At 43.5% G+C, this 25,257-nt stretch overlaps 1 protein-coding gene across 1 annotated transcript in view; it reads right to left on the bottom strand.

Annotated features, from left to right (window-relative positions):
• The window catches only part of itga1 (integrin, alpha 1), a 193,649-nt gene that overhangs the window by 66,749 nt on the left and 101,643 nt on the right, over positions 1 to 25,257 (bottom strand). Inside the window, exons 11-14 of the mRNA XM_067985617.1 lie at positions 22,940 to 23,084; positions 21,697 to 21,839; positions 15,807 to 15,950; positions 11,644 to 11,736 (exon numbers count right to left, since the gene is read on the bottom strand). Of these exons, the coding sequence (XP_067841718.1) occupies positions 11,644 to 11,736; positions 15,807 to 15,950; positions 21,697 to 21,839; positions 22,940 to 23,084 (525 nt within the window). The remainder of the gene's footprint in view (positions 1 to 11,643; positions 11,737 to 15,806; positions 15,951 to 21,696; positions 21,840 to 22,939; positions 23,085 to 25,257) is intronic.

Raw genomic sequence — 25,257 nt, 5'->3', positions numbered from 1 at the left:
GTGAATAAGGCAGATGAGCTTAGGAAACCTCCTGCTGATTACCACCTACCGTCCTCCCTCAGCTGATGAATCAGTCCTCCTCCATGTTGAACACCACTTGGAGGAAGCACTGAGGGTAGCAAGGGCACAAAATGTACTCTGGGTGGGGGACTTCAATGTCCATCACCAAGAGTGGCTCGGTAGCACCACGACTGACCGAGCTGGCCGAGTCCTGAAGGACATAGCTGCCAGACTGGGCCTGCGGCAGGTGGTGAGTGAACCAACACGAGGGAAAAACTTACTTGACCTCGTCCTCACCAATCTACCTGTCGCAAATGCATCTGTCCATGACAGTATTGGTAGGAGTGACCACCGCACAGTCCTCGTGGAGATGAAATCCCGTCTTCGCACTGAGGACACCATCCAACGTGTTGTGTGGCACGACCACCGTGCTAAATGGGATAGATTCAGAACAGATCTAGCAGCTCAAAACTGGGCATCCATGAGGCGCTGTGGGCCATCAGCAGCAGCAGAATTGTATTCCAGCACAATCTGTAACCTCATGGCCCGGCATATTCCTCACTCTACCATTACCAACAAGCCAGGGGATCAACCCTGGTTCAATGAGGAGTGTAGAAGAGCATGCCAGGAGCAGCACCAGGCGTACCTAAAAATGAGGTGCCAACCTGGTGAAGCTACAACTCAGGACTACATGCATGCGAAACAGCGGAAGCAACATGCTATAGACAGAGCTAAGCGATTCCACAACCAACGGATCAGATCAAAGCTCTGCAGTCCTGCCACATCCAGTCGTGAATGGTGGTGGACAATTAAACAACTAACGGGAGGAGGAGGCTCTGCAAACATCCCCATTCTCAATGATGGCGGAGTCCAGCACGTGAGTGCAAAAGACAAGGCTGAAGCGTTTGCAACCATCTTCAGCCAGAAGTGCCGAGTGGATAATCCATCTCAGCCTCCTCCCGATATCCCCACCATCACGGAAGCCAGTCTTCGGCCAATTCGATTCACTCCACGTGATATCAAGAAACGGCTGAGTGCACTGGATACAGCAAAGGCTATGGGCCCCGACAACATCCCAGCTGTAGTGCTGAAGACTTGTGCTCCAGAACTAGCTGCGCCTCTAGCCAAGCTGTTCCAGTACAGCTACAACACTGGCATCCACCCGACAATGTGGAAAATCGCCCAGGTATGTCCTGTCCACAAAAAGCAGGACAAATCCAATCCGGCCAATTACCGCCCCATCAGTCTACTCTCAATCATCAGCAAAGTGATGGAAGGTGTCGTCGACAGTGCTATCAAGCGGCACTTACTCACCAATAACCTGCTCACCGATGCTCAGTTTGGGTTCCGCCAGGACCACTTGGCTCCAGACCTCATTACAGCCTTGGTCCAAACATGGACAAAAGAGCTGAATTCCAGAGGTGAGGTGAGAGTGACTGCCCTTGACATCAAGGCAGCATTTGACCGAGTGTGGCACCAAGGGGCCCTAGTAAAATTGAAGTCAATGGGAATCATGGGGAAAACTCTCCAGTGGCTGGAGTCATACCTAGCACAAAGGAAGATGGTAGTGGTTGTTGGAGGCCAATCATCTCAGCCCCAGGGCATTGCTGCAGGAGTTCCTCAGGGCAGTGTCCTAGGCCCAACCATCTTCAGCTGCTTCATCAATGACCTTCCCTCCATCATAAGGTCAGAAATGGGGATGTTCGCTGATGACTGCACAGTGTTCAGTTCCATTCGCAACCCCTCAGATAATGAAGCAGTCCGAGCCTGCATGCAGCAAGACCTGGACAACATCCAGGCTTGGGCTGATAAGTGGCAAGTAACATTCGCGCCAGATAAGTGCCAGGCAATGACCATCTCCAACAAGAGAGAGTCTAACCACCTCCCCTTGACATTCAACGGCATTACCATCGCCGAATCCCCCACCATCAACATCCTGGGGGTCACCATTGACCAGAAACTTAACTGGACCAGCCATATAAATACTGTGGCTACGAGAGCAGGTCAGAGGCTGGGTATTCTGCGGCGAGTGACTCACCTCCTGACTCCCCAAAGCCTTTCCACCATCTACAAGGCACAAGTCAGGAGTGTGATGGAATACTCTCCACTTGCCTGGATGAGTGCAGCTCCAACAACACTCAAGAAGCTCGACACCATCCAAGATAAAGCAGCCCGCTTGATTGGCACCCCATCCACCACCCTAAACATTCACTCCCTTCTCCACCGGCGCACTGTGGCTGCAGTGTGCACCATCCACAGGATGCACTGCAGCAACTCGCCAAGGCTTCTTCGACAGCACCTCCCAAACCCGCGACCTCTACCACCTAGAAGGACAAGGGCAGCAGGCGCATGGGAACAACACCACCTGCACGTTCCCCTCCAAGTCACACACCATCCCGACTTGGAAATATATCGCCGTTCCTTCATTGTCGCTGGGTCAAAATCCTGGAACTCCCTTCCTAACAGCACTGTGTGAGAACCGTCACCACACGGACTGCAGCGGTTCAAGAAGGCGGCTCACCACCACCTTCTCAAGGGCAATTAAGGATGGGCAATAAATGCCGGCCTTGCCAGCGACGCCCACATCCCGTGAACGAATAAAAAAATTTTTAAAAAAAAGCTGAGGGCACAGATTGACACGTGGCAGTACAATATCTTAGCTATTACAGAAACATGGCTTAAAGAGGGGCAGAAATGGCAGCTCAACGTTCCTGGTTGCAGGATTTTCAGATGAGATAGAGAGGGGCAATTTTGGTTAAAGAAACAATTACAGTTGTGAGGAGGGATGATATGTTAAAAGGATCATCAAATGAGGCTATATGGGTTGAGCTAAGGAACAAAAAAGGGGCAGTCACATTACTGGGAGTGTACTATCGACCCCCAAACAGTCAGAGGGAGATAGAAGAGCAAATATGTAGGCAAATTTCTGGGAAGTGCAAAAGCAATAGGGCAGTAATAGTAGAGGATTTCAACTACCCTAATATTAACTGGGATACAAACAGTGTGAAGGGCATAGAGAGCACAAAATTCTTCAATTGCATTCAGGAGAACTTTTTTTCGCCAGTACGTAGCAAGCCCAACAAGAGAGGGGGCAGTTCAGGATTTAGTTTTAGGAAATGAAGTTGGGCAGGTGGAAGGAGTAGCAATGGGAGAGCATTTTGGTGGTAGTGATCATAATTCAATTAGTTTTAGTGTAGTTATGGCAAAGGACAAAGATAGAAGAAGATTTAAATTCTCAATTGGGGAAAGGCCAATTTTACTAAGCTGAGAAGTGATTTAGCAAAAATGCACTGGAAACAGCTACTTGAAGGTAAATCAATGTCAGAGCAGTGGGAGGTATTCAAAGGGTAAATTCAAGGGGTTCAGAGTAAACATGTTCCCACAAAGAAAAAGGGTGGGACTGCCAATTCTAGAGCCCACTGGATGTCAAGGAGCATACAGGGTAAGATATGGTAGAGAAGGAAAGCTTATGTCAGACACCGAGAACTCAATACTGCAGAAAGCCGAGAGTATAGAAAGTGCAGGGATGAAATTGAAAAGGAAATTAGGAAAGCAAAGAGAGAGCATGAAAAAATATTGGCAAGTAAAATCAAGGAAAACCCAAAGATGTTTCATAAATACATTACGAGCAAGAGGATAACTAAGGAAAGAGTAGGGCCTATTAGAGACCAAAAAGGTAACCTACATGTGGAGGCAGAAGATGTTGATATGGTTCTTAATGAATACTTTGCGTCTGTCTTCACAAAACGGTATTATAAAATCATGAAGGGTCTAGACGGAGTAGGTAGAAGGAAACTGTTCCTATTGGCGGAAGGGTCAAGAACCAGAGGACATAGATTTAAGGTGATTGGCAAAAGAACCAAAGGTGACATGAGGAAAAACTTTTTTACGCAGCGAGTGGTTAGGATCTGGAATGCATTGCCCGAGGATGGTGGAGGTAGATTCAATCATGGCCTTCAAAAGGGAACTGGATAAGTACTTGAAAGGAAAAAATTTGCAGGGCTACAGGGATAGGGCGGGGGAGTGGGACTAAATGGATTGCTCTTGCATAGATCCAGTGCAGACTCGATGGGCTGAATGGCCTTTTTTTTATTTGTTCATGGGATGTGGGCTTTGCTGGCGAGGCCAGCATTTATTGCCCATCCCTAATTGCCCTTGAGAAGGTGGTGGTGAGCCGCCTTCTTGAACCGCTGCAGTCCGTGTGGTGAAGGTTCTCCCACAGTGCGGTTAGGAAGGGAGTTCCAGGATTTTGACCCAATGACGATGAAGGAACGGCAATATATTTCCAAGTCGGGATGGTGTGTGACTTGGAGGGGAATGTGCAGGTGGTGTTGTTCCCATGTGCCTGCTGCCCTTGTCTGTCTAGGTGGTAGAGGTCTCGGGTTTGGGAGGTGCTGTTGAAGAAGCCTTGGCAAGTTGCTGCAGTGCATCCTGTGGATGGTGCACACTACAGCCATGGTGGTGAAGGGAGTGAATGTTTAGGGTGGGGGATGGGGGGCCAATCAAGCGGGCTGCTTTGTCCTGGATGCTGTCGAGCTTTTTGAGTGTTGTTGGAACTGCACTCATCCAGGCAAGTGGAGAGCATTCCATCACACTCCTGACTTGTGCCCTGTAGATGGTGGAAAGGATTTGGGGAGTCAGGAGGTGAATCACTTGCCACAGAATACCCAGCCTCTGACCTGCTCTAGTAGCCACAGTATTTATATGGCTGGTCCAGTTAAGTTTCTGGTCAATGGTGACCCCCAGGGTTGATGGTGGGGGATTCGGCGATGGTAATGCTGTTGAATGTCAAGGGGAGGTGGTTAGACTCTCTCTTGTTGGAGATGGTCATTGCCTGGCACTTGTCTGGCGCGAATGTTACTTGCCACTTATGAGCCCAATCCTGGATGTTGTCCAGGTCTTGCTGCATGCAGGCACCAGCTGTTTCATTATCTGAGGGGTTGTGAATGGAACTGAACACTGTGCAATTATCAGTGAACATCCCCATGTTTCTGACCTTATGGTGAAGAGAAGGGCATTGATAAAGCAGCTGAAGATGGTTGGGCCTAGGACATTGCCCTGAGGAACTCCTGCAGCAATGTCCTGGGGCTGAGATGATTGGCCTGCAACAACCACTACCATCTTCCTTTGTGCTAGGTATGACTCCAGCCACTGGAGAGTTTTCCCCCTGATTCCCATTGACTTCAATTTTACCTTCTTCCATGCTGTAACTTTTCTATGATTCAATGATTCTAAGAGAGGGATGATGCAGACATTGTAGTTAAGGAGGAGTATGAAATATTGGATAGGATAAACATAGTGAGAGAGGAAGTATTAGCATCTTTGAAAGTAGATAAATTACCAGGGCCAGATGAAATGTATCCCAGGCTGTTAAAAGAAGCAAGGGAGGAAATAGCGGAGGCTCTGAGCATCATTTTCCAATCCTCATGGGATACAGGCATAGTGCCGGAGGATTGGCGGACTGCTAACGTTGTACCATTGTTTAAAAAGGGAGCGAGGGATAGGCCGAGTAATTACAGGCCAATCAGTCTAAAATCGGTGGTGGGCAAATTATTTGAATCAATTCTGAGGGACAGGATAAACTGTCACTTAGAAAGGCATGGAGTAATCAAGGATAGTCAGTATGGATTTGTTAAGGGAAGTTGTGTCTGACTAATTTGGTTGAATTTTTTGAGGAGGTAACAAGGAGGTAGATGAGGGTAATGCATTTGATGTAGAATACATGGATTTTAGCAAGGCTTTTGACAAGGTCCTACATGGCAGACTGGTCAAAAAAGTAAAAGCCCATGGGATCAAAGGGAAAGTGGCAAGTTGGATCCAAAATTGGCTCAGTGGCAGGAAGCAAAGGGTAATGGTCGACAGGTGTTTTTGTGACTGGAAGGCTGTTTCCAGTGGGGTTCCGCAGGGCTCAGTGCTAGGTCCCTTGCTTTTTGTGATGTATTTTAATAATTTGGACTTGAATGTAGGGGGCATGATTAAGAAGTTTGCGGATGATACAAAAATTGGCCGTGTGGTTGATAGTGAGGAGGAAAGCTGTAGACTGGAAGAAGATATCAATGGACTGGTCAGGTGGGTAGAAAAGCGGCAAATGGAATTCAATCCAGAGAAATGTGAGGTAATGCATTTGGTTAGGGCAAACAAGGCAATGGGAGGATACTGAGAGGTGTAGAGGAAGTGAGGGACCTTGGAGTGCATGTCCACAGATCCCTGAAGGTGGCAGGACAGGTAGATAAGGTGGTTAAGAAGGCATATGGAACTTTCCTTTATTAGCCAAGACATAGAATATAAGAGCAGGGAGGTTATGTTAGAACTGTATAAAACACTACTTGGGCCACAGCTTGAGTACTGTGTACAGTTCTGGTCACCACATTACAGGAAGGATGTAATTGCACCAGAGAGGGTTCAGAGGAGATTTACGAGGATGTTGCAAGGACTGGAGAATTTTAGCTCTGATGACAGATTGGATGGGCTGGGGTTGTTTTCTTTGGAAAAGAGGAGGCTGAGGGGTGATTTAATTGAGGTGTATAAAATTATGAGGGGCCTGGATAGAGTGGATAGGAAGGACCTATTTCCCTTAGCAGAGAGGTCAATAATCAGGGGGCATAGATTTAAAGTGATTGGTAGAAGGATTAGAAGGGAGCTGAGGAAAAACCTTTCACCCAGAGGGTGGTGGGGATCTGGAACTCACTGCCTGAAAGGGTGGTAGAGGCAGAAACCCTCAACTCATTTAAAAAGTACCTGGAGGTGCACCTGAAGTGCCGCAACCTACAGGGCTATGGAACAAGTGCTGGAAAGTGGGATTACGCTGGACGGCTCACTTTTGGCCGACGCAGACACGATGGGCTGAATGGCCTCCTTCTGTGCCGTAAATTTTCTATTTTGAAAAAAATTGCACAAGTGATTTCCAGTTTTCACTGAAATAGGAGCCAATTAGTCAATGGAAAGATGGACCATTACCTGCTGAAGATGTCCTCCCTTGGATACATGTCATGTTAAAAGCCACAGTTATATCTAAATTAAACATGGGGCATACCTGAATGTAGGAGTCACCTTATTAATACTGTTCAATGTGCACAAGATGAAAATAGGACTTTTCATATAATTACATAGAATGTACAGCATATAAACGGGCCATTCAGTCCAACTGGTCCATGCTGGCGTTTATGCTCCACACGAGCCTCCTCCCTTCCATCTTCATCGAACCCTATCAGCATCACCTTCTATTCCTGTCTCCCTTATGTGTTTATCGAGCTTCCCCTATTTTCACCATACTTCTGCACCAAGAACCAATGCATAATATAGTGTTCCTTCAGGCAATGTAACTTACAGAGCAGAGCCAATTTAGATTTGGAATTTATATAATTAAAGAAAAGAACTTGCACTTATACAGCACCTTATTAAGTCTGTCTGGTGTGTCGAGTACAATGAATTACTTTGACGTGTAGTCACTGCTGCTAGGTGGAAAAACATAGCTAAAAGTGACAGTCGTGAACTTAAGCAATCTATTTATTTACACACAATTGATCTACTCCCTTCTTATACACCACTGGATGCACAATGCCACCATATATTCCTATAGTTTTAGTGGAAGTCTTTTGTTACTAGTGTGAGTGCTTAAGTTGCTCTGCCTCCATACTGTAATGATCAGAATCTTGTTACTGTTACTTCAAGAACCGTCAAAACTACTCTCCCAATTCAGACAAATACAGTTGCACTGTGAAGTATAGAAGCATGGAGTAAAGAATGTTAGCCAGAAAAGTTAGTTTTTTCTTTTATTAATGTTTCATTATAGATATACACCCTAAGAGATCTTACACACACAGTGTAAGGTACAATGCTGGGATTGCCTTCAGTAAAAGAAGCAAAAGAAACCACGTACAAATCTCAGTCAGGCAGGCCTACGAGAGAGAAAGACAAATTAAAAAAGGGAGAAAGCAGTAGAAAAAAAAGAGAAAATGAAGGAGAAAGAGGATAAGCATCAAGGTGGGAGGGGAGGGAAGTAATTAATACCATCCTTTGTGGCCCACGTGACAGGTGCAGTTTGTTGCTTTTAAGCAGAGTTATATTTTTGGGGCGAACTGACTCCTCAGACATATGGCTTCCAACTCAAATCTCACACCCAGGATTTGTTCAATCTTGCCGGTTCTGTCTATTTAACCTCAGCTAACTTGTGAAAGAGGCCCAATCTAGGGGATTTTGCCTCCAGTAAAATACTTGTTTATCCAGAAGGGATTTTCAGAGGAAGCCCAGAATGCAGACTTACAACAATTACGTCCCAGAATGCAGACTTACAACAATCAGTTCTATCTCAACACGAAGACAAATCTACTTATCTCAAAATTAGAATTTTTAACAAACAAATTTAGTCTATCTCCAGATCAATCAGTTTGTACCTCAGTTTCTCTCAAATAAATCTGATTGGCCTGGCCCACACTAGGTTCAGTTAAATGTAATATGACGCTTGCAAGTTGCTTTAAATATTACAGAATATGAAATAGAAAATGTACGTGGTTCGAATTGTCTTGCTCAGCAGGTTCAAATTGTCTTGCTCAGCTACATGTAGAGTGGAGCCTGATCAAGCAGGCCTGATTGTGTATGTGGTATTCTTTGATTCCTGCATGGCATAACTTAATTAATAACCTGCTTTTCTGTGTCCTAAGTCAGTTTTTTGCTTTATCTAACTACATTTAACAATCCACTTGAACTTGAGAATGAAAAGGACGTGTGTGCATTCTCAGTCTGACAATGGTACATCTACGTCATACAGATCCTTGAATGGCGCAAAAGAAAAAGGCAATTATGAAGTGACTTTTCCTCGGACTTTTGCACAATTCCGCCTTTACCCTTGTTGAAAACAATTTGAAGGTAATTATCATAGCCCCGCCCCATTAAAAATCAATGGTAAGCACTATTTTCCTGTATTTAAGCTGGTTTTCACTTGACTGGCATTTAGATTGAAAAATAACGGTCTAGGTGGCCTGGCAGCAGTGCAATTTATTGCTTCAAGATCATGTTTAAACTTCCAGTTGTTAAAAATGTATTACTGTTGCAAAGATTAAACAGCTAGGATCATTGAGTGTCCTGGGATTTTCAATTTTAATATTTCCATACAATGGGCACGATTTTAAAAGGGAAAAATGGGTGGGTTGGGGGCGGGGGTGCATTCAAAGTCGCAACCATTTCGGACTCACCGAGGCGGGAAAAGGGGCAGGCGACCAACCCGCTCCCAGGAGGCGGGTTGGTGATTAAAGCCTTTCAAGGAGGCTGCGGGCCTCCATTTTTGCAGAGTTTCTGATTTCAACCGCTAGGAGCCGGGATTCCCGGAACTTCTCTTTCACGCCATGTGAAAGAAGGCGAGAAGGCCCGAGACTAACAGGTAGGTGCCTTTCTGGCACAGCTTGTGGGCTTGGAAGAGCAGGAGTGCTTCCCCCAGGCCCAACAAGCCTACCTGCAGCAAACCCCCCAACGATCAGAGCCCCCTCGTGATCTCCGACCCCCCAACGATCACGGGTCCCCCCCGATCTCCCACCCCCCCTCCCTGATCTCCGATCCCCCCCAACAATCGTGGACCACCCCCCCCCCCCCCCGATCTCCGACCCCCCCACCAACGATTGCGGACTCCCCCGCCCTTGATCCCGGCCCCTCCCATAACGATCACGGACCTCCGCGATGATCCCCGATCACGACACCTCCCCGTGACTGACCCCCGATCCCCCCCACCATGACTGACTGACTCCCCCCCCCCCGTGATCCCCATGCCCCCCCCTCCAATCCATACAAACAAAGACTTGCCTGATATGTCCTCTCCCTGGGCGCTCTTCTGTCAGACTGAGACCAGCCTGTCAATCAGGCCAGCCAGTTGGTCGGCAAACCGATAAAAAAATAAGACGTCCTTACGTCAAAATTGTAAGGACATCTGGGAAACCCATACTTCCGGGTTTCCCGTCCGCAATTTGACCCGCCCCCCCCCCCCCCCGCCCCTTCCTGGCTCGGAGTGGAAATTACACCCCAAATGTCCATTCAGTTTAGGAGATCATTTTCAGAATTTAAATGATCCCTTCTCTGTTTCCCACAGTGCTTAACCTCACTAAAACCACTGACATAACAAACATATCTTTTCCAATAACTCTAATTTGCTTAGTAATCACTATTGTTTCAATCAGTTATGAGCAAATTGAGGTACATATACCTCAAAAATATTTTAAGCCCATCTACTCAGACCAAAGTCAGCATGTCATTATGTAAATTTCGGCTGTCCACAAAGATTTACGATCTTCAGTCCTATTTCAACCCAAAACTTCTCATTAAGTTAAAAATTCAAGATTATCTTGCTTAGCTCATTTTATGCCCTTGTAATCCACGAAAATAAAAGTCAATAATTATTTTATTCCTAAATTATTAATAATTTATAAAGTAGCAACTTTGAGTTTATAGCTTGCAGATCACACACAGCAGGGAAACTGATTAAAAACAACTCCAGACTCGATGAGGGACACTACAGCTTAAATAAACTTTAATCTACAATTATTTTAAGAAGTTACACTTCCATTCCTGAAACTCTGCCGAGCGCTCCAGATGGTGAATGTTCCCTCACTTCAGCTCGGCACTGAGTGCCTGATTTGCTGCTGTACTTGCTGCAGCAATTAGAAAACCTTCAAATTTTGGAGCAAATTAGCAATGGCAAGGTCGGTGTGCTAGACAGTGCGATTTACAGTGTATGTCACCAATCTCACTGTTGCAGAAAAATCTGGGCCATTCTATTGCCGATCAGTTTTAAATTTGTAAAGTTACTCTGTAAGAAGCTTAAAAATTATTTGTAATATTTTTCAATTTAGTGCTTTCTGGGTAGCATGTAATCATTAAAGAGGTGATTCTGCGATCCCATACTCCCAGTATGGAATAGCTTTCACAGGGAGTGAGGGTTGGAAAATCAGGGCTACAATGTGAGCACAGCTTCCCCACTAGAAGTTTAGGATCACAAAATCGGCCCTTAAATTTATTGTGCAGGTAAATGTATCTGTGCATCCGTAGGTCTGTGGAGTATGCATAATGTGTCCACATCTATTTAACAACACACTGGGGTGGAAATTCCTTTTGGCCCATTTTCAAAGCAGAAATGGGCGTGGCGAACCAGACCTGTGCCAGCCTGAAATTGGGCTTCAGACCTCTTTAACATCGGGCCAGAATTTGCTGGCAAAAGAATGGTGAGTTTAATGTGCACGCTGTTATTAGTGTGTAAATGATAATGCAATTAGTGGCGAGGTAGAGATACCCCATGAGTTGTGAATCGGCCGCTGGAGAATCTTGAGCAGTGTAGGCCCGACTCCACTCATCGCACTCTAATTTTGGTAAGGGGGCCGAAAACAGGAATAATGCCCCTCATTTATATATGTAAGATGGCCACCAGAAACACCTGAAAAATGGCTCAACCATCAGACGTCTTTCAGGTATCTTTTGTGTGCGAGGCATTGGTCCCCAAAATTGTCCCTTGTTGTGCCCATAAAATGGGTGCAATGAGGTCCAATTTTTGACCCAATGGTTAGCTGTTGTGCAAACAAAAGTGGGGAAAGATACAAGATAAAATTATTTTTATACTACTTTAAAATCATGTTTTCAACAGAACACAATATCTTTTTTCCTTACCTCAGTGAATCTGTCTGCATGGAGACCTAAGGCAGAATGGCAACCGCACTGCTGTTTAATTGGCTCAAGGACCATTTGGTATTGGAACTTATTCTAAAAAACAGGAAGAAATAAAGAATGAGGCATGTGATAGCATCCTACTTGTGTTTGGGGTGAACGAGGCTGAAACAAATGTTCATCACAGTTTGCCAAGGCCAGAACTTTACGGGGGAGGATAGGAGCGGGGTGTGAGTGGGACCATGGCTTAAGGTTTGAGGCTTCCTCTGCTGCTGTTGCAAATTCATTAAAAACCTATTGCCTAATGCCTTTATACTGTAAGGGACAGAAGTGGAAAAATGTTTCTATTTTAAGAGTCAGATTTTGGTGTCTGGTTTACATTTTTAAAAATTCTAGACAGAAATCAAAACTTGCGTTCAAAATCAGATCAATGCCAACTCTATTTCAACAGTGTTTTACAGTTTGTCACTGTGTGATGTTAAGGAGATAGAAGATGTAAGGAAAGTTATTTCTGGTTCTTTTGGACAGAATATGTAGATACGTCATAGTTCTGTATGGGTTTTCTCTCACTGTTTGCTGCATAGTGAGTCATTTCTTCTATATGAAAAAGAAAAAGATTATATAAATTGTGTTTTTTTTATCATTAAAGAGATTATATGAAGCAACACTCTCCAAGGAAAGATATTTCACAATTTGGCAACCATGAATTTATCCAAGTAAATGAAAAATAAATAATCAATTTAAAGTTGCATAGGATTAAACTTAAATTGAGAAATATTATTAATTTAATGAATGCTTCTAATGGCAGATGTTTTGATAGTACTGAACCTGCAACTTAACTTTTAGAAAGATTTAAAAAGTCCAATTAGCTTCTTTGCTCGGAGTAAAGTAAGCTCTTCACAGAACAGCAGTGAACCCTACTATTGGAGTTAATATCGACAAAGCTTACTTCAACAGAATCTCTCAGCCCCACGACCTCTACCCCTGAGAAGATCAAGAGCAGCAATATCATGGGAATACCATTACCTTTAAGTTTCACCCCAAGTCACACACCATCCTGACTTGCACATACATCGTCATTCCTTCATTGACCCTGGGAAAAATCGTGAACTTTCCTACCTAACACTATTACCAGAAAGATTACATCAGCGCAAGTAGATGGCCCACCACCAGCTTCTTACAGCAACTGGGATGGGCAATAAATATGGTCGTGCCAATGCTGCGAACATCCCAAAACAAATATAAAAAACAAGATTCTTAGCTCCAATTATCTTGAATTGGTCAATTTTGCATCCACTTGTAAAGACCAGGGGCTCAATATTAGCAGGGTGGCGGGTTCACAGCGGGGGTTGACTGGGCGCGTGGGTAACGCGCCCAGTGAAATCGGGGTGCTCCGCACGCGATTGCAGCTTGATTGGAGCCACTTACCTTTGCTTCCGGGTTTCCCGCTGGTAAGCTGCGCAGCTGGTGGACTGCGCATGCGCAGCATAGGCTGTCAGCTGGAGGAGCCCTATTTAAAGGGGCAGTCCTCCACTGACTGATGCTGCAAGGAATAGGAAAAATTACAGCATGGAGCAGCCCAGGGGGAAGGCTGCTCCCAGGTTTAATGATGCCTCACTCCAGGTATCATTGGATGGGGTGAGGAGGAGGGGGAGGACAGAGATCATCCCCCCGGCGGGCGGGAGAAAGCGGCCTGCCTCTGCCACCAAGAAGGCCTGGCTTCCGGTGGCAGAGGAGGTCACCAGCACCACCAACATATCGCCCACCTGCATACAGTGCAGGAGGCGCTCCAATCACCTAAGTAGTTCAGCCGAAGTGAGTACACTTACTCATTCCCCTACACTCCGTCTGCCACATCACTGCCAACACCCCGCATCTCCTTCTGCACTGCGAACACTACTCTATCACATCACTCCTCACACCCACTCAAACCTCATCCTCATCTTACCTGCACTTACTCACCTCGCCAGTACTCATCCCGCCACTACCACTCAACCCAATCCTCATACAATCTCATGGCTCTATCTCATACTCACCCTCTCGTGCATCTCTTTCACAGTCAGCCTCACTCAACCTGCCACTACCTGTGCTGCAGCCACAGGGCATGCATCACATATGTGCAGTAGGAAGCGTAAGGTAAATGTGTCGTGAGCATGAAGGGGATGCAAAGGGTGTTTGAGGGTTTGTCATGGTGTTTACCTATATTTAATTTCTGATCAACTCACATTACATATTATATTGGCACCACTACTGCCACGTCTTTTCGAATCTTGTCTGGTTTGTGCAATAATGCCCTTTCCTGAGGATCACTATGAAGACCCACGACTGATGCCACCCATTGTGTCACTGCAGAGTGGGTGTAGGTGTATTTGCAGGGTTCTTTTGTGCAGATGACTGAGAGACGTCGGCGATGTCCCCTGTGGCACCCTGGAAGGATGCGGAGGAGAAGTTGTTGAGGGCAGTGGTGACTTTGACAGTGACAGGTAAGAAGATGGTGCTTGGGCCAGCCGGGAGCAGCTCGGCATGAAGGAGGCTGCAGATGTCCACGACTACATGTCGAGTGACTCTGAGCCTCCGTGTGCACTGCTGCTCAGAGAGGTCCAGGAAGCTGAGCCTCAGTCTGTAGACCCTGTGCCGAGGGTAGTGCCCTCTGCGATGCATCTCTCTCTGCAGTTGCCCTCCCTCCTGCTGTGCAGGCGGATGTGTCACAGCACTGTGTTGTGGAGCTCCACGTGTCAGAGGTGGACGGCGTGGCCGACGAGGCTGGTGATGCTGTTCGTCCTCCGAGGAGGTCATGACTGCAGCTACGGCGGCCCCCATCCAGAAGATGTACATCTGAGGGGGTCCGCAAGGTAGGTATATGCGTCTGGACACCGGGATAAGTGTGCAGGTTGGTGATTTTTATTGTTAGGAGGAGGCTGGTGGAGCCCAAACTTTGTCCAAAGTGACAGAGTGGCCTCCTGCAATGAGTGAGGGTCTCCCCCCCCCCCCCCCACACCTGTCAAATGGACCTTTGCAGCTGCCACAGGCTGATGGCTGCAACACGTCCATTTGAACTGGGAGTGTTTCCCCAAGTACGGGAAACAGTCTCAGTTAATTTCAAAATCCCACCCCTCCTGAAATATCAAGTCAATCAGGTCTGTAAACAACCTGAAGGACCTGTTTAAGTACTTTAAGTGGCACCCCGCCAGCTTTAATTGCCGGCGGGAGTCCCACATGCGGGGGCTGCGCGCGCATGTGAGCACGTCAGTGGGGAACCCAGAAGTGGGCGGGTTGGAGCCGGGCTCCAGACCCGCCCTGGGAATCCCCGATTTTCGCAGCCCCCCCCCCCCCCGCCACGAACACACCCAATCGGGGCTGTGAAAATTGAGCCCCAGATGTTGTTTTTTTGGACTACCCTGGATTTGGATTAATTTTAAAAGAAAAAAAATCAAATGCACAGCATTCAAAGTATACTTAAACAACTAAATTCAACAAAAGTAATGTAATTAAGATAAGCCACAAGATTTGACAATTCACTGAAAATTAAACCATGTTTGAGTAGTGCTTAAATATCATTTTATTGACTCCTGAATTATGCAGAGAATTTAATTTATTTTTCAGTAAATTACCAAATCTGGTCATGTATTCTCTACAGAAACTGCATGAGAAAAGGTCCATGGCTGTTGTTTATATCTCAGAATTAAATTAGACCATTATATTTGGTACCATCTATTGGCTAGAAATTACTGTTGGTGATGATATTATATAAACACTTAGCACACTTATATCAAGTTCTTTTTCAGATATTTGAACATTAACCTGTTTGAGTTAACATCTCTGTTAACTAGTGGAGAGAGGAGTTTGATCTGAATACCTGAAGTGTTCACATGATAATATGCCTGAAAGTAATTTCTAGCTTTAATTTTTTGTGTGTTCTTAACAAAATAAAATTCTGATAATGACAGTCAAATGTACTGATGAAATTACATTAAGAGCTACAATATGTTACTAGGCCATCGCCCACAATAATATGGTCAAATGATTCATAGGGAGGTTATACTAAGGAATCATTTTGCAATTTTAAAGTAGAATTGTAAGGATATTATGAGCTTGGTCTGATTTTATAATACATCTGTAACAGTATTTACTTGATAACTCTGATGTATATTGTTTAAATTCATCACCTCTTTTAAATTGTATACGTAAACTCTTCCTTGCTCTTCTTTCTCAGTTCCCATATACATAGGAGCTCCAATCAGAAGGATATCAGTTATTGAATCTTTATTGATGTCAACAGCGCACACAGTGCTTCCAAAGTATGAGCCAATCTGAAAATAAAAATGACATTTATATCACACAAACAGAAAAAACTGTTGCTTCCCTCACCATGCAGAAATAGGTCTGGCATTTTAATTTATTCATTCACTCTACTGCAATGTCTTTGGGGACTATAGGTAGGAAAAATCATAATGGATTTACCTGTAATACTGAATGGAGACCAGAGGAAGAAACCTAACAGCAATAACAACAACTTACATTCATTATAGCGCCTTTTAACATAGAAAAACATCCCAAGGTATTTCACAAAGACACAAGGAAAAAATGATACCAAGTCAAGGAAGGAGATATTAAGAAGGGTGACCAAAAGATTGTTCAAAGAGGTGTGTTTTAAAAAGGGATTTAAAGAAGGAGAGGGGGATGGAGAGGCATAGTGGTTTAGGGAGAGAATTCCAGAGCGGGGAGCCAGGGCAGCTGAAGACACAGCCACCAGTGGTGGGGAAAAATGGATGGAAGATGAACAAGTGGCTGGAGTTAGGAACAGAGTTCAGGGGTGGGGGGATTGTATGGCCAGAGGAGGTTACAGAGATGGACGGGGTGAGGCCATGGAGGGATTTAAAAACAAGGATGAGAATTTTAAATTTGAGTCATGAGGGATTTAGAACCATTATAGATCAGGGGTGATGGGTGTGTGGGACTTGATGATAGATAGGATATGAGCACTAGAGTTTTAAATGAGCTTAAGCTCACAGAGGGTGGAGGATGGGAGGTTGGCCAGGAGAGGATTGGAATAATTGAGTGCGGAAGTGAAAAATACATTGTTGAGGGTTTCAGCGGGAGTTAGGCTGAGGTAAAGGTGGAGGGCATTGATGTTACAAGAACATAAGAAATAGGAGCAGGAGTAGGCCATATGGCCCCTCGAGCCTGCTCCTCCATTCAATAAGATCTTCAACCTCAACTTCACTTTCCTGCCTGATCCCCATATCCCTTGATTCCCTTAGAGTCCAAAAATCTATCAATTTCAGCCTAGAATATACTCAACAACTGAGCATCCACAGCCCTCCGGGGTAGAGAATTCCAAAGATTCACAACCCTGAGTGAAGAAATTTCTCCTCCTCTCAGTCCTAAGTGGCCGACCCCTTATCCTGAGACTATGCCCGTTAGCTCTAGACTCTCCAGCTAGAGGGAAACAGTCTCTCAGCCTTTACCCTGTGAAGCCCTCTCAGAATCTTATGTTTCAATGAGATCACCTCTCATTCTGCTAAATTCAAGAGTATAGGCCCATTCTACTCAATCTCCCCTCATAAGACAACCCTCTCATCCCAGGAATCAGTCCTTCGTTGCAATGCCTCCAAGGCAAATATATCCTTCCTTAGGTAAGGAGAACAAAACTGTACACAGTACTCTAGGTGTGGTCTCACCAAAGACCTGTACAATTGTAGCAAGAATACCCAGAGGCTGGGTATTCTGTGGCGAGTGACTCGCCTCCTGACTCCCCAAAGCCTTTCCACCATCTACAAGGCACAAGTCAGGAGTGTGATGGAATATTCTCCACTTGCCTGGATGAGTGCAGCTCCAACAACACTCAAGAAGCTCGACAGCATCCAGGACAAAGCAGCCCGCTTGATTGGCACCCCATCCACCACCCTAAACATTCACTTCCTTCACCACCGGCGCACAGTGGCTGCAATGTGTACCATCCACAGGATGCACTGCAGCAACTCTCCAAGGCTTCTTCAACAGCACCTCCCAAACTCGTGACCTCTACCACCTAGAAGGACAAGAGCAGCAGGCACATGGGAACAACACCACCTGCACGTTCCCCTCCAAGTCACACATCATCCCGGCTTGGAAATATATCGCCGTTCCTTTATCGTCGCTGGGTCAAAATCCTGGAACTCCCTTCCTAACAGCACTGTGGGAGAACCTTCACCATACGGACTGCAGCGGTTCAAGAAGGCGGCTCACCACCACCTTCTCAAGGGCAATTAGGGAAGGGCAATAAATGCTGGCCTCGCTAATGACGCCCACATCCCATGAACGAATAAAAAAAACTCTTGTATTCCAACCCCCTTGCAATAAAGGCCAACATACCATTTGCCTTCCAAATTGCTTGCTGTACCTGCATGCTAACTTTGTGTTTCATGTACAAGGGCACCCAAACCCCTCTGAACACCAACATTTAATAGTTTCTCACCATTTAAAAAATATTCTGTTTTTCTATTCTTCCTACCAAAGTGTATAACCTCACATTTCCTCACATTATACTCCATCTGCCACCTTCTTGCCCACTCACTTAATCTGTCGATATCCCCTTTGCAGACTCTTTGTGTCCTCCTCACAGCTTACTTTCCCACCTAGCTTTGTATCGTCAACAAACTTGGATACATTACGCTCAGTCCCTTCATCTAAGTCTTTAATGTAGATTGTAAATAGCTGAGGCCCGAGTACTGATCTCTACGGCACCCCACTAGTTACAGCCTGGCATCCTGAAAATGACCTGCTTATTCCTACTCTCTGTTTTCTATCCATTAAGCAATCCTCTATCGATGCTAAATATTACCCCCAACCCCATGAGCCCTTATCTTGTGTAACAACCTTTTATGTGACATCTTATCGAATGCCCTTTGAAAATCCAAATATACTACATCCACTAGTTTCCCTTTATCTACCCTACTAGTTACATCCTCAAAAAACTCTAATAGATTTGTCAAACATGATTTCCCTTTCATAAAACCATGTTGACTCTGTCTAATCATATTATGATTTTCTAAGTGCCCTGTCAGCACGTCCTTAATAATGGATTCCAGCATTTCCCTTACTACTGATGCCAGGCTAACTGGCCTGTAGTTCCCTGTTTTCTCTCTTCCTCCTTTCTTGAATATCGGGGTTATACTTGTTACCTTCCGATCCACTGGAACCGTTGCAGCATCTAGGGAATTTTGAAAGATCACAACCAATGCATCCACTATCTCTGTAGCCACCTCTTTTAGAACTCTATGATATAGGCCATCAAGTCCAAGGGATTTGTTGGCTTTTAGTCCCATTAATTTCTCCAGTACTTTTTCTCTGCTGATATTAATTACTTTAAGTTCCCCACTCTCATTAGACCCTTGGTTCCCCACTATTTCTGGTATGTTTTTTGAGTCTTCTACTGCGAAGACAGATGTAAAATATTTGTTTAACATCTGTGTCATTTCCTTATTCCCCATTATAATTTCTCCTGTCTCGGCCTCTAAGGGACCCACGTTTACTTTTGCTACTCGCTTCTTTTTTACATACTTGTAGAAGCTCTTACAATCTGTTTTTATATTTCTTGCAAGTTTACTCTCACATTTTATTTTCTCCTTATTTATCAATTTTTTTGGTCATCCTTTGCTGTTTTCTAAAACTCTCCCAATCCTCAGGCTTACTACTCTTCTTGGCAACATTATAAGCCTCCTCCTTTAATCTAATACTATCCTTAACTTCTTTAGTTAGCCATGGATGGATCATTTTTCCCGTGGAGTTTTTATTCCTCAATGGAATGTATATTTGTTGCGAATTATGAAATATTTCTTTAAATGTTTGTCATTGCTTATCTGCTGTCATATCTTTTAATCCACTTTCCCAATCAACCTTAGCCAACTCGCCTCTCATACCTATGTAATTGGCTTTGTTTAAGTTTAAGACTCTAGTTTCGGACTTAAGTACGTCAGAATTTTACATTGAGTTCAAGACTATCATATTATGATTACTCTGCCCCAGAGGATCCCTTATTATGAGATTACTAATTAACCCTGTCTCATTACACAAGACAAGATCTGAAATAGCCTGTTCCCTGGTTGGTTCCATGACGTATTGTTCTAGGAAACTCAAATGCATTCCATGAACTGGTTCTCCAAACTGCTTTTGCCAATTTGATTTGCCCAGTTTATATGAAGATTAAAGTCCCCCCACGATTATTGCATTATCTTTGTTACAAGCTCCTTTTATTTCTTGATTAATACAGTGTCCAACAGTATAACTAATGTTAGGGGGCCTATAACAACTCCCATCAGTGTTTTCTGCTACTTGTTATTTCTTACCTCCACCCATACTGATTCTACTTCCTGACCTTCCGAGCAAAAGTCCTTTCTCACTACTGTCCTTATGTCATCCTTTATTATCAGGCTTTCCATTTTGTCTGTCTTTTGGAAAAGTCACGTACCCTGTAATATTTAGTTCCCAACCTTAGTCACCTTGCAACCGCGTCTCAGTAATTGTTATTCGATCAAACCCATTTATATCTATTTGTGCCATTAACTCGGCTATCTTGTTATGAATGCTTCATGCATTCAGATAAAGCACCTTTAATTTTAACGTTTTACTATTTTTCCCTGATTTGACCTTATTCACTGATGCACTATTACCGTTAAACTCTCTGTCCCTTCCTGACACACTATGCTTATCTTTACCCAAATCTCAACAGTTGTTCTATGGCCTTGACTTTTCTCTTTAGATTTATCAAATTACCCTTACCTGAACCCTCCCTCCTCCACTTTTTAGTTTAGTTTTGGAGGTGGAGGATGTAGTCTTTGCAATTGAGAGGATATGGAGTTGGGAGCTCAGCTCAGGGTTGAATAGGATATGAAGGTTGCCAACATTCTGGTTCAGCCTGGCGACATGGCTCCTGATCATAACTTGTTATTGTGGTAGAAAGAGCTGTGTCTTTGGTTGTACAACTCATAGCAACACCATGAAACTGGATAAAACTGATAGTGGGTTGGTAGTATTACCGATCCAGCAATAGTCAACCAGCCTAAGCACTTCCCTAAAAACAATTACTTGGTCTTTAATGTTGGCAATGAGAGGGGAGAAAATCTAATGCCAGGCAATAATGCAGTTTTATTGCTACCACACATGTGTAAACTATAAGTAACGTGACAGGAAAACCCACAATATAGGAGCAGCTGTTGGATTTGGTTTTTGTGAGATGTGAACATCTCTTCTACCAGACAAAACCAAAGTGGGAATACCATCACCTGCAAGTTTCCTCCAGGTCACACACCATCCTGATTTGGATATAACCCGCTGTTCCTTCATTGTTGCTGGGTCAATATCCTGGAATTCCCTACCAAACATCAATGTGGGAGCACCATGACCACAAAGGCTACAGTGGTTAAAGTAGAAGGCCATCACCACTTTCTATGGGCTACTTGGGATGGGTAGTAAATGCAGCCTTGCCATCGTTGCTCACATCTCAACAAAAAATTAAAAAAAATATTAGGTGAAGTAGTTTAGAGGTTTGAAGAATGTAATTTAACAAATCTAGTTTCTAGCTAGCAAAACTTAATTCAATGCTACTTGCACATTACCATAGCTGCAATCCATATTTAATGGGAGGCACCTATATAAGTTTTCGAAGTGTTCCACTTCCTGTACCTCTAAATGACACTCAGCTTTTACTGATTATCATGTTAATAATGTACAAAAGACTCTGATTTCTCATATGTTCTCTAGGCAAAACCAATGTAACATTTTACTTTAAGATCTTATATAATGTTAGATTGTTGCATGACTACCTCCTGGTCTGAACTAAGATTTGGGGGAACAAGTTTTAAATTTAGATAATTAACAAGGAGCATGGAACCCTCTTACATCCCATCCTACATTACAAGATAAAATTTGATTAAACTAAACAATACAGTTAGAGAAATCAAAAAAAAATAAACTCATATGTTTAACATGATGCAGAAATACTATCACAACTTTCAAAGGGATAGAGCTAACCATAATGACGATTCAATATATCACACAATTATATTAGTGAAATACCTGTTCTCCTTTCAGGGTCTGTAAAATGCTCGTTTTCTTTCCCTTTGAAGTATAAATAACAACTTGTCCGGTATGATTGTATCGAGGCTGTCCAGCAACATACCACACATCTCCAGCAACTGAGACAGAGCTCAGAGAGTAACCTAAATATTGGGAATCAATAGACTTTAAAGAAAGTTCAGGCAGAGAGTCAGTGTCTTGTGGAGATTCCAATGCTATGAAAAGTGCATCAGTGTGCTGTGCAAACTCTACCCAGTTTACCAGATTTATAGTATAAATCACAAATATCTGAAAGATTATTCTGCTGTATCACTTGTTTCACAAGATTATAAAACATAAGGTGGAAATAACCTGGAATGTCATTTTATTCAGATATACCTGAGGTGGAATTAACCCCTATTAGTACCACCAAGTCTAGAATTTTTAGTCATACCCCTTTATGACAAATTTGTGGGGACTAACTCAACAGTTCTTTTAATCAAAGGTTTATCTTACTGAGGTTTCATCCACTCACTGCATGGACAGCTAAGGCCTGGAAAATATCTGCAGGAATGGGAAACTTGCAATAATTGAATTTGTCATAATGAGATTCAACTCAGCAATGATCAATGATAAGTTGGCCCATTCTTTCAAAATGAAGGTTCCCAAAAACAATTTTGGAGTAAAATCTATCTCCGAGAACAATCCACCATGCAGAATGTAAGTATGTGAAGCTAGTCTACACGGTCCATAATAAATTCAAATTTGCACTAAAAGCATTTGCCCCAGTGTATCACTTATTTTTGTATCTTTGCACTCTTCCCTTGAAGAACAGTGTGAAGTAGGGGAAGAATTCGGAGACTGATTAACAGTCTGACAGGTCGGGATGTGGAGGCTCCATCTGTATACCAGCTGATAGAGTCTTATGGGTTCCCACAACCCATATGATGAAGGGAGTGGGGATCACCCACACCCACCCTGACGTGAGTATCCCACTGGATATCAACCTAGAATTCAGAGCCAGGGCTCTGGTCTCCACTCGCCAGGACTGTTTGGAGCAGGGTTCGAAACCTGCACCTTCTGACTCAGTGTTGGGAATGCTACCAATAAGCCAAAGGTTCATGCCACACCAACTAGTCTTTCACAATTATGATAAACTTTTGCAATTAATCTCTCTCAGAAAGTCGTATTTTTACCAGCTAATACTCTTAATTTAGAAAGTTTAAATTCTGTACTTGAGGCTACAACTCAATGATTTTCTTACCTAAGTATCCAGCAAGAGGTTCATTACTTTCTTCTGATTGGTCTAAAAACGCCTCATTGTCAGGGACGACTGCTTCATTGTTATTTAGCATAAGGACTGTTCCATTCCAATCGTAGGCTCCAACTGCTCCTAACAAGAGGTTGCCCTAGTGTTTAGAATTAGGAAACCACACAAGAATACTGTGATAGAATTTCACACTGGTAAAAAAACATTAATAAATAATCAGTGCTTAGATAGTTAGGCTAACTGGGTTAACAATTGGAAAGTGGAAGCTGCAGTAAATAATAATTAAAGAGGGAGTTTCCCAATTGGTACCCTGGCACCATTGCACCGAATTGTCAATACATTTAACATAATTTTATTAATTTCTGCTGATTTTTGCTTAAATACATTTAGCGCTGCTGACAGAATCAAACCAACAGGTTTGGAAGACGTAAACTGCTTTTAAGCTGCTCTTATATTGCTGTACTGCTGTATGAGTGCCACTAGCTCTAGATGTACAAGTCTCACACTGCCGACGGCAACATCAAAGTTGAATTTGCTAAGGCTGGCAGCCAGGTAGCAGTAATTTGTTACTGAATCTTCCTGACCACTGGCTTGAGCAAATCTAGCAAGTTTACTTGGATGTTGCCACCAGCTGGTGGTACTAACAAGACAATACAATAATGGAACAAATGAACAAACAAGAGGTAATTCTACAAAATCACATTCCCGGTGAAGAGGTTTGCACATTGGGAGCACATATTGGGAGTCTGGCATGTGTGGCCCACAATTTTCTATCCATTAAATTTTAATGGATGGAAAATCGTGGAGAGCTCTCACTTGAAATCCCGGTTTGTGCTCCTGGTGAGCTTCTGGTCCATGAGCTCAATTTTGTAAAATGACCCCTACAAATGAAGTGGTGTGTCTGAAACACTGGATTTATAACTGTATTTCTATCAGTAGTAATTTTAATATTCACACTGCTGAATGGAGTTTGTACCTAGAAACAGCATCAAGGATATTTTAATTGGTTAAAGCATGGGTCTGTTACAAAGTGCAGCTCTCCTTCGTACCAGCCTCAAAGTAATACTTTCTGTGTAGTAAAAAGTGTAGCATTTCATCCCGTTGCCTAGAAAACCGAGAGAAATTAATTACCTATTCTTGACTTAATATTTGACACAATTAATGTTTTAAATTTTGAATTTTTATTACAAAATTAGTGTCTATACTTGAGGGCAAGAATACTGTAAAAGATCAGGTTTTATAAAGTATGCAGTACTTTACAGTTTTACTGGATAGTGAACCATGGTCTAAAAGATCTTGGTCTTCTCTCCAATCTGGGACTACACAAGTAAACATCAGCAAACACAGAAGTAAGCTTTTCAGGAGCCATGGGAGTTCATGACTCTTCCAAAGATTTAATAGATATCATAGAACAACCCAACTCTCCTTGGGGAAAAAATGCTGAATTAAGATGCTCCTTAACCAACCAGCGGAGTCCAGACTATTGAGCTCTTCTGTGTTTAAACACTTGAGCTTTATTGAGGTCATTTTTCCAATGAAAAAATCTGGACATCCAAAGGTGACAACCCAACTTTAACCCTCACTGTACAGCACGAAAAGGCTCATAACAGAGGAACTTCTGCCACAATCTATTTATCTTCAACATCATTCCTCACTTCTCTGGCTTGACAGAGAACACACATTCCCAACTTTTAAATGGCTGCAAAACTTCAGCAACACAATAAAGATTGTCCTCAGTATTGGGCACTCTGCTCAGTGATAGGGCTGTTGTATCTAGGAATGAAACTCCCGATTGTTGCAGTGTAGTCATTAAAAAAAAATTATATTCTGAGCATAAATCAAGAATGGTACAAAATAAATGTATTTCGGGAGAATCTTAATAGCCAAGATTTTGCTGTCAAAATAACAGTGTGGCTAATGGCACTCACCGTTATTTATGTGCAAATGGTACAGCAACTTCAGGCGAGGGGCAGATGCGCGGTTAAACTCAATTCTCCAAAAGTTGCTGTCTGAGATACGCCGCTCCGCGTTAGCTTCACGAAAACAGCATCTCACTGTCTGCCTCACCATTGAAATACATTGAATGGCGTGAAGTTGCTGTATTTGTGTGGTAGATACGAACTAAATTCGCCACAGAAAGTTAAGTCTTGTCTATTTATCTAAGTACCCTTTTAACGATGTGATAAGTGTTAATTACTGCCAATCAACCTCTTTGGCACTGAAAATTAACTATTACAAAGGTGGAGTCTCATTCCTTCAGGTTTTAATTGTTGGAGATTTGAAAAATGTAAAATGTAAAATTCTTTAAAAAC

Source organism: Heptranchias perlo, chromosome 1, assembly GCF_035084215.1.
Source record: "Heptranchias perlo isolate sHepPer1 chromosome 1, sHepPer1.hap1, whole genome shotgun sequence".
NCBI lineage: Eukaryota > Metazoa > Chordata > Chondrichthyes > Hexanchiformes > Hexanchidae > Heptranchias > Heptranchias perlo.
This window is presented reverse-complemented; position numbering and strand designations above follow the sequence as displayed.